This window comes from Stomoxys calcitrans, chromosome 2 (assembly GCF_963082655.1).
Source record: "Stomoxys calcitrans chromosome 2, idStoCalc2.1, whole genome shotgun sequence".
NCBI lineage: Eukaryota > Metazoa > Arthropoda > Insecta > Diptera > Muscidae > Stomoxys > Stomoxys calcitrans.
In genome coordinates this window covers 72,931,590-72,945,436 of record NC_081553.1, presented here as the reverse complement: position 1 = coordinate 72,945,436, position 13,847 = coordinate 72,931,590, and the positions used below count along the sequence as shown (strand labels likewise).

Here is a 13,847-nt window from a genome sequence, read left to right as displayed (position 1 = left end):
GTACAGTCCGATTCAAGTTTAAGTTCAATGATAAGGGACATCCTTTTTATAGCCGAGTCCGGAGGGCGTGGCGCAGTGCGACACCTCTTTTGAGGAGAAGTTTTTACATGGCATAGTACCTCACGAATGTCGCCAGCATTAGGAGGGGATAACCACTGCTGGAAATTTTATGATGGTCTCGACAGGTTTTGAACCCAGGCGTTCAGTGTCATAGGTGGACATGCTAACCTCTGCGCTACGGTGGCCTCCACGCTTATAATTTATACTGCTGCCAAACCTGGATATTGATGTATTCTTTTGATTTACGATCATACCTTAATCCATAACGTGATTCTTTTTAATCCGATTTTAAGTAAGAGTGTAGTAGAATATCGCATTCACCATAACGGGCACGTTTGGAATGTGCCTTATGTAAGGAAAAGTATTATTAGGAACAAGTAAAAACGTGCTATGTTCGTCCGGGCCGAATCTGAGGAACCCACCAGCATGGATTCTGCTAAAATGTAGTAATGCTAATGTAGTTAAAGGGCATAATTTTATTCTAAATGTCAAACTTTCTGTCAAAGGAAAAATTAAAGCTCTGGGAATCGAACAAGGATGATCGAGTGACCCGTTTACATCGGGAAATCGATTTATATGGGAACTACGTCAGGCTATACGCCGATTTGGATCGTATAGTAGCACAGAAGTCATAGGAGAACACTACATGCAAAATTCGGACAAAAACAATGGCTTGTAAGGACTCAAGAAGTCAAATTGGAAAATAGGTTTATATGGGAGCTATATCTAAATTTGAACCGATATGGCTCATGTGTAATCCCCAACGACCTACATCAATATTAGAGTTGACTGGAGCGGACTTGGTTTTATCTCGTTTCTAACAGAAACAAGTTCTTTGAATGACTTTGTCAAAAAGAAAAACACCAGTCATAGAAAAACACCAACTGCAAAATTTCAGGCAAATCGAGTAAAAATAGCGAACTCCAGAGGCTCAAAAAGTCAAACTGGGAGATGGGTTTATATGACAGCTATATCAGTTTATATGGAGAAAGTTGGGAACCACAACTTTGAGATAGTCAGTAACTTTATCTACCTCGGCACCGCCGTAACCGAAACTACTGACACCAGTTTTGAGATAAAGCGAAGAATAATACTGGCAAACAGATGCTACTTTGGACTAAGTAAGCAGTTTAGAAACAAGGCCACCTCTCGACAGACGAAGACTACACTTTACAAGACACTGCTACTACCCGTGCTGTTATATGGTTCTGAAGCATGGGTAGTTGTGAAAGCAAATGAGGCAGTGCTTAGAGTATTTGAGAGAAAGATTCTTCGTAAAATATATGGACCAGTTTGCGTTAACGGAGAATATAGGCGACGTATGAACCACGAGCTGTATGACGACGCTAGCATAGTTACACGCATCAAAATACAACGGCTGCGTTGGCTAGGTCATGTTGTCAGAATGGATGAAGAAGTTCCAGCAAAGAAGTCTTTTGAAGGCAAAGACTTCCCGGTTTGCGTGGTGGTACACGCAAAAGCCCGATGGAAAAATCAAGTTGTGGGAGACACCTCGAAACTTGGTGTCAGAGATTTTAGAATGAGCGCAGAATATTGAGACGCTTGGAACGCTATTCTATGTGGATTCTATTCTAGTGGAACAAATATTTTGTCATAGCCAATTAAAGTAAGTAAGTATATCAGTTTATATAACTATTTAGACCATACTTGGAACAATCGTTGGAAGTAATACCAAAACGAAATATGCAAAGTTTCAACCATATTGGATAAAAATAGCGCCCTCTAGAAGCCCTAATCTCCCTATTGGTTTATATGACGGCTATGTAAGGATATGGGCTGATTTAGACCATACTCTACCCAGTTTTTGAAAGTCAAAATAAAACACTTCATGCAAAATTTCAGCCAAATCAGATAAGAATTGGGCCCTCTAGTCATTCAAGAAGTCAAGACCCAAGATCGGCTTATATGGCAGCTATATCAGGTTATAGACCGATTTGAACCATTATTTCCACAGTTGTTGGAAGTCATATCGAAACACATCATGCAAAATTTCATTTCAAATCGGATAGAAATTGCGCCCTCTAGAGGCTTAAGAAGTCTAATCGGGAGATCGGTTTATATGGCTATATCAGGTTATCGACAGATTAAGACCATACTTGGCATAGTTGTTGAAAGTCATCTAGAACACTCCATGCAAAATTTCAGCCAAATCGGATAAGAATTGCGTCCTCTAGAAGCTCAAGAAGTCAAGACCCAAGGGAGGTTTATATGGCAGCTACAACAGGTTGTAGACCGATTTAGACCATACTTAGCACAGTTGTTGGAAGTCAGAACAAAACACCACATATACTAATAAGAAGTATTCATGCAAAATTTTAAGCGTCCAGCTTTACGCCTTCGGACAGACGGACGCACATGGATAGATCAACTTAAAATGTCATGACGATCAAGAATATATATACTTTATGGGGTCTTGGACGCATATTTCGAGGTGTTACAAACGGAAGGACGAAATTATTATACCCCTTATCCTATGGAGGATATAAAAATATATGGGGTTGCCCAAAAAGTAATTGCGGATTTTCCATATAGTCGGCGTTGACAAATTTTTTCACAGCTTGTGACTCTGTAATTGCATTCGTTCTTCTGTCAGTTATCAGCTGTTACTTTTAGCTTGCTTTAGAACAACAGTGTAAAAAAGTATATTTGAATAAAGTTCATTCTAAGTTTTATTAAAAATGCATTTACTTCCTTTAAAAAATCCGCAATTACTTTTTGGGCAACCCAATAATAATCAATCGGAAGTATTCTCCAAATAAATACATTTTTAAATATTGTAATAACATATCACCTTTCATACGCAAAGAACAATTTGCTTACCTGCACGCATTTTCTAGGTCAGTATACAAGTGAAAATTCTGATTTTCCATTTCACTATTGAATTTTCCACCTGCCGTTGCTAGAAAAACTAATTCTTTTTGCCTATTTTGTTCGATGTTATTAATTGTTTCAACTTTTTTTTCGTTTCAGGTAAGTGATGTTTTCGATTTTCCAATTGTAAGTACCTTCTTGGCCTTTTGCTTGAATAAAATTATCAAAAAGATCTAAAACCTTATACATGTGCCATGTTTCGTAAGAAAGACAACTGGTTTCAAATCCATATATAGAAGTAAGGCGGATTAAGAGGCGTCCCCTACCCCACAAAGTTCCTTAAATTATATATTGCTTTCTATATAAATATTGCTTTGAGCTGAGTTAATAATTTACAGCCTTTTTACCTGAATTCTAGTTAATTATTGGGTTGCCCAAAAAGTAATTGCGGATTTTTTAAAAGAAAGTAAATGCATTTTTAATAAAACTTAGAATAAACTTTAATCAAATATACTTTTTTTACACTTTTTTTCTAAAGCAAGCTAAAAATAACATCTGATAACTGGCAGAAGAAAGAATGCAATTACAGAGTCACAAGCTTTTTTTTTGGGCAACCCAATATAAACACCTCTTGATATAAGAATTTTTTTTTAGAAAAAAAAATTTTGTTTTTGAAGGAATTTTATTAAAATTTTAAATTTGGGCGGCTTCCAAAAACTTGGCCTTGCAATTGAATGACAGATTAGTTTTCCACACTTGAATATCTTTCATTTATGTCCCATATGGTCTTCTTTGTTCACTATATTTGGCGGGTATGGTGATGGGGCGGTCTCTATTGGCTCCCTACTCCAAACTTGGATCGCCCAATCCATCTCCAAGATTTGGCGTTTTTGAAAATTAGAGTCCGCCCCTTCAGATATCAACAAATTGCCATTCTGCGCCCTTTGTGAAAATTTAAAGAATTGAGTCTAGGCACAAATTTTTTTATACCCTACACCACTACTGCGGTACAGGGTATTATTACTTAGTGCATTTGTTTGTAACACAAAGAAGGAAGAGAGTTAGACCCATTGATAGTTATATCAATCGATTCAGAATCACTTTTTGATTCGATTTAGCTATGACCGTCTGTCTGTCCGTCTGCCCATGTTAATTTGTGTACAAACTACAGGTCGCAGTTTTCATCCGATCGTCTTAAAATTTGGTACAGGCATATTTTTCAGCCTTGAGACGATGCCTGTTGAAATTGGAAAAAATCGGTTCAAGTTTGGATATAGCTCCCATATATATGTTCGTCCGATTTGCTGTAATAATGCAATAAAATGGCCACTTGTTAACCGATTCTCACGAAGGGAGTGATTTTCTCTTCACTCTCGACATTACTGGTTAATTTCATGGAAATCGGTTCAGATGTACATGTAGCCCTCATATATATATCGCCCGATTTTCACTGCTAGAGCCATTGCAAGCACATTTATTGACCAATCTTCCCAAAACTGTGTACAACGCTTTCCTCGTCGACTACCACAATATCTGAGAACTTAGCTCGAAATCGGTTCAGATTTAGATATAGCTCCCATATATATGTTCGTCCGATTTTGAAAAATATTGCAATAAAGTGTTCATTTGTTAACACGTTCTCTCATTATTTGGCAGGAGGTATTTTCCTATGCTTTTTGACATTACTGGCGAATTTCATAGAAATCGGCTCAGATTTAGATATAGCTGTCATATATGTATATCGCCCGATTTTCACTCCAAGAGCCACTGCAAGCGCATTTATTGACCAATCTTGCCAAAATTTTGCACATCGCCTTCCTTGACGACTACCACAATATCTGAGAAGTCTGCTAGAAATCGGATCAGATTTAGATATAGCTGCCATATATATGTACGTCCGATTTTGAGAAATATTACAATAAAGTGCTCTTTTGTTAACCGATTTCTTATGACTCTCGACATTACTGGTGAATTTTATGGAAATCGGTTCAGATTTTGATATAGCTGCCGTATATGTTTTTCGCCCGATTTTCACTTCTAGTGTCACTGCAAGCGAATTTATTGACCAATATTGACAAAATTGTGCACAACTCTTTCCTCGATGCCTACCACAATATCTAAGAAGTTTGTCCAAAATTGGTTCAGATTTAGATGTAAAGGGTGATTTTTTTGAGGTTAGGATTTTCATGCATTAGTATTTGACAGATCACGTGGGATTTCAGACATGGTGTCAAAGAGAAAGATGCTCAGTATGCTTTGACATTTCATCATGAATAGACTTACTAACGAGCAACGCTTGCAAATCATTGAATTTTATTACCAAAATCAGTGTTCGGTTCGAAATGTGTTCAAATTTTGACAAATTTTGTTCAGCGATGAGGCTCATTTCTGGTTGAATGGCTACGTAAATAAGCAAAATTGCCGCATTTGGAGTGAAGAGCAACCAGAAGCCGTTCAAGAACTGCCCATGCATCCCGAAAAATGCACTGTTTGGTGTGGTTTGTACGCTGGTGGAATCATTGGACCGTATTTTTTCAAAGATGCTGTTGGACGCAACGTTACGGTGAATGAACACATTTCGAACCGAACACTGATTTTGGTAATAAAATTCAATGATTTGCAAGCGTTGCTCGTTAGTAACTCTATTCATGATGAAATGTCAAAGCATACTGAGCATCTTTCTCTTTGACACCATGTCTGAAATCCCACGTGATCTGTCAAATACTAATGCATGAAAATCCTAACCTCAAAAAAATCACCCTTTAGTAGATAGATTTTATATTTGCAAACATTCCCCCAAATTGAACAGCTCGAAAGGGTTAGCGTTAACTGGGCCATGAGAACCTTAAGGACAACCCGAAAATCCAATTTAATTTACACAAATTATATCCTTTTTACATTATATATGAGAAACATAAGTGTGCCAGCAACAAACATACACTCAAAATTTTTTTTAACCTCAACACTATTTAAAATTAACTAAATTTGGAAAATATTGAACTTCCCATGGTACTAAAGAATTATATTCTCGCTACGAGTTCAATAATTTTATAACAGCTAAGAGATTATTTTTACAGAGTATTAGTTCACTTTTAACTTTCCACGGGTAAAATATTAACTAACGAGCATTGAAACTGAGTTAAAATTTTAGAAAAAAAAAATCACTATTTCCGAACTCTTCGAAGCATTCAATTGGAGATTGGCGGACACATATTAATTGCATAATCCATTTAGTTCCGCCTCCCATCCCACGCTATCAATTGCTCAGCTGTTACGAAGAAGACAAATTTGTTGGGTTGCCCAAAAAGTAATTGCAGATTTTTTAAAAGAAAGTAAATACATTTTTAATAAAGCTTAGAATGAACTTTAATCAAATATACTTTTTTACACTTTTTTTTCTAAAGCAAGCTAAAAGTAACAGCTGATAACTGACAGAAGAAAGAATGCAATTACAGAGTCACAAGCTGTGAAAACATTTGTCAACGCCGACTATATGAAAAATCCGCAATTACTTTTTGGGCAACCCAATAGTATGAAACCTTGCAATTGTAAGTGAAATAAAACTTTACCTTTTGTCGCAGCCGAAAGTTGAACCAGGAACCTTCCGTTTACAAAGCCGACGCTCTACGCATTTACCCACATCACTATTAGTTGAGTCAACGATTATTTTCCTCTTTCAATATTTGCTAACAACACAAAAGCAAAACATTTTCTAACTCTTTTTCCATCAAAGAAGGCCATGTTTTTTTGTTTAGGTTTGACATATTTTATTTATAGACACAATGTTATCAGCAGTAGAGCAGTGGTAACTTAAATAACATTTAGCCAAAAAAATGTATAGAAGCTTTTGTCAATCTGCTTCTCAATCCCGTCATTCTGCTTCTCAATCTGCTTCTCAATCTCATTCCAAGGGTCCCGAGTTCGAGTCTCAAACCAGCAAACGATTTTTAATCATTTCGTACTTTAAAATTAGGTCCACATTATTCCGCGCACTTGTGGCGAGCCAAAAGAAATATTAAGATATATTTTTGGAGTTGACACTCAGCTTATTCAATTTTAGTTCAACATTAACTAACAGTTATTAAATTATGCTTACTTTTGTGAGTAAAAATCATGAACTAACGTCTATTATGTAATCAACCTATATTTACGATAACCATTTTTCTGAGTGTATAGAGCAGGATGGAAAAGAAATATTAAAATATATTTTTGGAGTTGACATTCAGCTAATTCAATTTTAGTTCAACATTAACTAACAGTTATTAAATTATGCTTACTTTCGTGAGTAAAAATCATGAACTAAGGTCTATTATGTAATCAACCTATATTTACGATAACCATTTTTTTGAGTGTATAGAGCAGAAAGGAGCCGATTTCGAGGCCTGATATCACTCCTTGCTTTGAATGCGACAGACCTGATCTCTGAACTCCACGTTTATATCTTTTTTAGCATTGGGTGACATTGTAAGGTTAGTACTTGCCTTTCACGGAAAATACATGGCCTTAAGAAGGACGACCATGCCTTCATTTTAGAAGGCATGCGTTCCTTGTCTTAGATGGCTTTGAAGCGCTGTTATCAGACCTAACTAGCTATCCTACTGGGTTATTAAATTTCTCCTCAAACATATTTTTAAGAACAAAATTTAACATTAGAGCTATTGATTAAAATGAGTGCCTGACATTTGGTAAATGTTGTTTTAATCGGCATTTTTAATTTGTATCCCCAATATTTCATTATTATACCCTCCACCATAAGATGGGGGTATACTAATTCCGTCATTCTGTATCCGTCTGTCTGTTGAAAGCACGCTAACTTTTGAATCAGTAAAGCTAGCCGCTTGAAATTTCGCACAAATACTTGTTATTAGTGTAGGTCAGTTGTGATTGTTGGGATTCTTATTAGTGTAGGTCATTTGGGATTGTAAATGGGCCAAATCAGTACATGTTTCGATAAAGCGATCTTGGGTCTTGACTTTTGACTTTTGGAAGGCACAATTCTTATCCGATTTGGCTGTAATTTTGCTCTTGGTGTTTTGGTATCATTTCCAACAATTGTACTAAGTATGGTCCAAATTGGTCCATAACCTGATGTAGCTGCCATATAAACCGATCTTGGATCTTGACTTCTTGAGCCTCTAGAGAGCGCAAATCTCATCCGATTTGGCTGAAATTTTTAATGAGGTGTTTTGTTACGACTTCCGACAACTGTATGGTGGAAATCGGTGCATAACCTAGTATAGCTGCCATATAAACGGATCTGGGATCTTGACTTCTTGAGCCTCTAGAGGGCACAATTCTTATCCGATTTGGCTGAAATTTTGTATAACGGCTTCTTTCATGACCTTACGTGTCGAATAAGGTCTGAATCGACCTATAGCTTGATACAATTCCCATATAAACCGAACTCCCGATTTTGGTTCTTGAGCGCCTACAAGGCGCAATTCTTATGCGTATGAACTGAAATATCACACAATGACTTCTACAATGTTCAGCGTTCAATTGTTTGCGCCTAAAGCATTGTGTACCTAAAAAGAGATACCGCGCAAAGAACTCGACTAATGCGATCCATGGTGGAGGGTATATAAGATTTGCCCCGGCCGAACTTAGCACGACTTAGTTGTTTTTTGTCTTATTATTTTTAATTCGTTCCTTTTTCAATACTTTTCTTTATAATCTTTGTTTGTAAGCTGTGCTTTATTGAAATCAAAATTGTTTCGTTTAAAAAAAAAAAAAAAAAAAAAAAAACTTTTTTTTAAATATTTTTATATTTTCCCCAATAAAAAAAATTTCATGTAGTAAATCTAAAGTTGTAATTTTTGTAATACGAATGTAAAAATACTACAATGTCCATTGATTTTGTCAATAGTTTATTTCTTTCCTCTGCATTGGTATTGCCGGCTAATGAAAAGACTTTCTCGGCTGTTGTACTGCTTGCAGGAATCGAGTGAATCTGAAGAGCTAGCTTTGATAAATTTGGATATTTTCCAGAGTTTTTGGTCCACCAACGCAACAAATCAAAATTCTGAGGTATTTCAAATTCTTCACGGATATAACTTTCGATTTCCTCGTCAGGACTCTGAGACTTTCTAAATAAACCAGAGAAAAAGAATGCCACGTCTTCATCTTGGCTTTGAGAGGATGATGAAGGTAGCTCTAAGTGTGATTTATTGGAAGATTTGGAAGTTTTATTCATATATTCAAGGCAAAACTTTTTAATTTTTAATAGATCTTCTTGTGTTTGTAGATTTTTGGCAGGCGGATAAAGAAAATATGCCGCCTTATGCCATATGCTCAACTTTTTAGTCCACATGTTATCGATGAATTTAAGAATGTTGGCCTTCAGCTCAACAATGGCTGAAAGGTCTTCTTCCTGGGGGGCACACAGGTTTTTAATTTTTAGAATTGAAGGCAGCACAAAGCACAAAGTGGGCATGGTAGAATTTTGCAAACGTTTATTGATTTGTTCGCAAACATTGCATATTTCAACTAAGGCTTTGACTTCAACTATGTTGATATCCGACATTCTGGAACTTTCAGCGAGGTCGGCCAAAATCTCATTGATTTTCAACCAATTGGAGGGGAAAGATTGAAGTAATTTATATGCTGTATACCAAGCGGCAGAAGAATTATTTTGATGTTGCAGCAAATCCGAGGTAAAATGTTTATGCATTTTGGCATTTTTTAAATATTTAATCAAATCCTGGCAGGCATTTATAGTTGTTTCAATGGCCTTTGTTTGTCTAAATGCTTTATTCAATAGGACATTTAATAAATGGCAACTACTGCTGAGATGAATGGAGGTCTCCAATGCCGATAATAGAGTTGCCTTGCCAGTGGAGACAAATTTGAAATCATTTAAGGTCTCTATGCCAAATTCGTTGAATAAAGTGGATAATTTTCTATTAACATCAGCACTGCTGGACTTTTCATAATCCATAGATTTCATGCCCATTGCTATGTCAAATATCTGAGAATCTTTGTGATAATGCAGCAAGACTCCCACAAATGTTCTTCTGATATAGGTGTCGTTCCATACATGTATTGTGGCAGCCAAAGCACCACTTTTGTTAAGCTCAACTATATCATTTTTCACTTTGGCCTTGGCTTCTTGAGCCATTTTGTGCAAATGATGATGTAGAGTGTACGAATCAGGCAATAGATCCGCGAAATTTATATTACTACCATATGGCTTGGCAATGCTGGAGATTTTGGTTATTAGCTTTGGAAATCCCTGGGATGTGAGGATATCGAAATAAGGATTACCATCCTCTATAGCGGATAAGGCTTCTACTACTCCTATGCCTTCAGTTGGTTTTGGTTGAGCGGATACCATATTAGCTGTGGAATTATTTTCAGACATGGGTGAATTGATGTCATCATCCCTTTGGGGCTTACCTTTTCCTGAATTCTTGGCTTTTATGGTGTCCTTCAATTCCTGACAGCACTTGTGATACTTAAGACTGCTGATATGTTGCGAGAAATAATTGAAGACCTTGTGACATTTTCGACAATACACCTTGTTTTGCAATAACCTTCCATTTCCTTTTCGAATTTCAGCCATTACATGCCAGATAAAACTGTTGTTTTTAGCTTGGCTGCGTTGTGATATTGTATAAATTTCTTTGGCAATTCGATCGCTTATTAAATCGTTTATATATATATTTTTGCTCTCCTCATCAGCTTCATTGACACCCTGAGGAAACCTGGCAGAATTTAAATCCGCCAAAGAGGCAAACTCAAACTTTTTACAACATTCATGCTGGTTGAAGTTGGAAAATTTACGATCATAACTAAAGGTCTTACAGCAGTTACGACAATATAAATAACCTCTCAAAAGGCTGCCATCTGTTTTGAGAATCTTTCTCATTACATTCCATATCATACTTTTGCCTTTGAATTGATGGTCCAAAGTGTAAATGCCCTGGGCAATTTTATCGGAGATTTTATCCAACTTGGTGTTGTCTCTATCAGAGGTTAATGATTCCTGAGAACTTGATAACTCCGATTGTTCCCTATCGTCCATTTCTTCATTGGCTTTATCAGCATAGGTTTTCGAAGTTCTAGGCCTTAACGCAATGCATTGCTCATTTTGCCTGGGCACTTCGGTGAGACTATCATTCGTATCTATGGCCTGAACCGTTTCCATCTTTTTATAATATTTTTTATGATTTTTTTTATTCTTATACAATGTGGAAGTTCGTTTTCCAGCTCTAGTATTGGGTTTAGAAGTAATGTTGGTATCTTCACTTTCTAATGGCTCTTGAGTTAGGCCATCATCTGAACTTAAGGTATCTATGGCCTGAACCATTTTCCTCTTTTTGTAAGATCTTTTTGTGTTTTTCTTAATCTTATACAATGTTGAAGTTCTTTTGCTAGCTGTAGTAATTCTCTTGGAAGTAGTGGTGGATATAAATTCTTCGTTCTGTAAGGGCTCTAGAGATAGACCATCATCTGATCTTAAGATGTCAATGACCCTCAACTTGTTCATTGCTTTATTTGCTGTTCGTAGATTAGTGCTATCCTTATCCACTCTCGAAGATTCCTCTCTGGAGTCTATTGATATGAATTCTTCATTTTCCCTTAGATCATCATCATCTGAAGTTGAAGTTAATATCTCCTTCTTTGGAAGGAATTCATTGTTAGAAAGATCGCGATTCAATTCCTTTTCATTAACTACATTATTAGTAACTGGAATGTGATTAATGGGGACTGTATTGAGAGAAGAGTAAGTAATTCGTCTATCAGCACCTTCATTGAGGCTTATTCCCATGGTATTTTTAGAATTCGCCTTATTCCTTGTTGATGTTTGTTTTCTAGCTGTAATAATTGTCTTGTTGGAATTAGTGATGGTTGTTTCTTCATGTTCCATCAGATTATCAAGTGAACTTGAGTTCTGCTTCCCCTTTTTTGGAAGGAATTCATTATTGGAACCATCCAACTCTATTTCCTTTTCATTAACTCCAGTTGTTGATTCAGGCATGTTATGAATGGTTACTGTATTGACAGACTGTGTTGACTCATTATCTTCATTATGTTGAAGGCCCATAGATTCATTACTAGTTTTTTGAAGATATTCCGTAGCCCCATACCATGTTAAAGTTTCTTTTCTAGCTGCAATTATTGTTTTGGCAGTGCTGGGCTTTAGAGTTATAAATTCTTCATTTTCCAGCAGATCGTCATCTAGACTTTCCTCTATTTTAATGAATTTATTTTTACAACCATCCAACTCCATTTCATTTTCGTTAACTTTAGTTGTAGTTGTTTCTGGAATGTGATTTAGGGATATTTTAGCGACTGTCGAGTAAGTAGTTTCTCTCCCATCATCTTCTTCGTAACAATTACTATTCCTACGTGGTGCTATGGTGTAAATTCCTTTGGCAATTTGTGCACCAATAAAATCAGCACTGGGATGCCTATTTGAAGTATTTTTAGCATCAGGTTCAAGATCTACAGATTGTTCAACGCTGTCTTCAACCCCTGTCAAAAGTGTGGGCTCAATTTTAATAATTTCTTGCTCAAGCAAGAATTCTTCATCCGATTCATTTGTTATGGGCGAATTTTGAACAATCGGTTCCAAATTACTTAAACATACAACCGAACTGCTTTGACTATCACTATCATCGAAATCATCCATGACTTTCTCTTCTTCTTCTTCTAAACCCTTGGACATTGGCAACTTTTGCTTTTTCATTTGTTGTTGACAACACTTGTGACGAAACACAGCCAAGCTTTGATTTTTGGTATAGCGTTCAATAACTGCACAACACTCACGGCAATATATGATTCTCTTAAATATTTTGCCATTTTGATCTTGTATCTCTGACAAAACATTCCACACAGAACTTTTGTAATTCCTTGGTTGTACAGTGCGGAAAACACCTTTGTCAATAAGAGCAGCAATGATATCTATCAAATCATTGGGCTCCTCCTCAACATTCAAATATTGACCAGCCAACTGTTTCAGCTCCTTGATGCATCGGTGATGCATAAGATTTAAGGGAAATTGTTTATAGGTGTATACCTTGTGGCATTTGCGGCAATATAGATAACCCTCCAGCGTTGTCTTATCTTCCTTTTGGATTCTGCCCATAACCTTCCACAAGAAACTTTTGTCGGTATCTCGGCGAAATAGAGTGAAATGGCTTTGGGTGATTTTCTTGAGTACTAAAGAACACAATCTTCGTCTTTCACCACCATCCACATAAACCTTACGACCCTTGCCGCCATTATCAGCATATACATCAAAAGGATCCTTTATTTTGTTGGTTAAGGTTTGCTGTGAACAGCTAGGCTCCTCTATAACTGGGGTCTTGGAGTTTTGCTTTACATCAAATTTTTCACTTTGTTTGAGTCGTTGTATACAACCGTGTTTATATATCAGAGTTTTGGTCTTAATCAAATAGTTAAGCCTTACTTGTTTACACACCGTACAACAGACTATGTTTTTTAGAACTTTGCCATCTTGTCTACTAACATCGCCCATTATTTGCCAGAGCAAAGTTTTGGCATTCTTGCGAGGGGCTACAGTGTAATTACCATTGGCAATTTGACTAGTAACAAGTTGGACTACATCAATGGGTGTATTGGTGTCAGCAGCTACCAACTTCTCCAATTCTAGGCAACATTCGTGTCGACTATATTGGGCACAATTGCCATCCGGACAAGCAAAAGCCTGGTGGCAAAAACGGCAATACAAATAACCTTTTAGAATTTGTTTATCCATGTTTTGAATTCTGCACATAATGTTCCACATAAAACCACTGTCGCCTGCTTTCCTGCTGGCGAATGTGAATATCCCATGAGCAACATTTCTAATGATTTCTAACAATTTATTCTCACTCTCTTTTTGGTCTGGTGAATTCTCAGAAATGCTCTCATCTTCTGATTTGCTTGATTTTTCTGCTCTCTTTCCCTCATTGAATAGCAAATGTTTTGTTTTCTCCTCATCTTGTGAC

The 13,847-nt window shown here is 36.6% G+C and overlaps 2 protein-coding genes across 2 annotated transcripts in view; one reads left to right on the top strand and one right to left on the bottom strand.

Annotated features, from left to right (window-relative positions):
• Window positions 1-13,847, top strand: part of LOC106088132 (heterogeneous nuclear ribonucleoprotein R) — a 438,953-nt gene that overhangs the window by 51,812 nt on the left and 373,294 nt on the right. The window lies entirely within an intron of this gene.
• On the bottom strand, window positions 8,678-13,818 carry LOC106081320 (uncharacterized). Its single transcript, XM_059364126.1, has 2 exons — window positions 13,732-13,818; window positions 8,678-13,667 (listed from the first exon to the last, which is right to left on the bottom strand). The coding sequence occupies exon 2, from the start codon at window positions 13,643-13,645 to the stop codon at window positions 8,681-8,683; it is 4,965 nt and encodes a 1,654-aa protein (XP_059220109.1). The 5' UTR covers window positions 13,646-13,667; window positions 13,732-13,818; the 3' UTR covers window positions 8,678-8,680.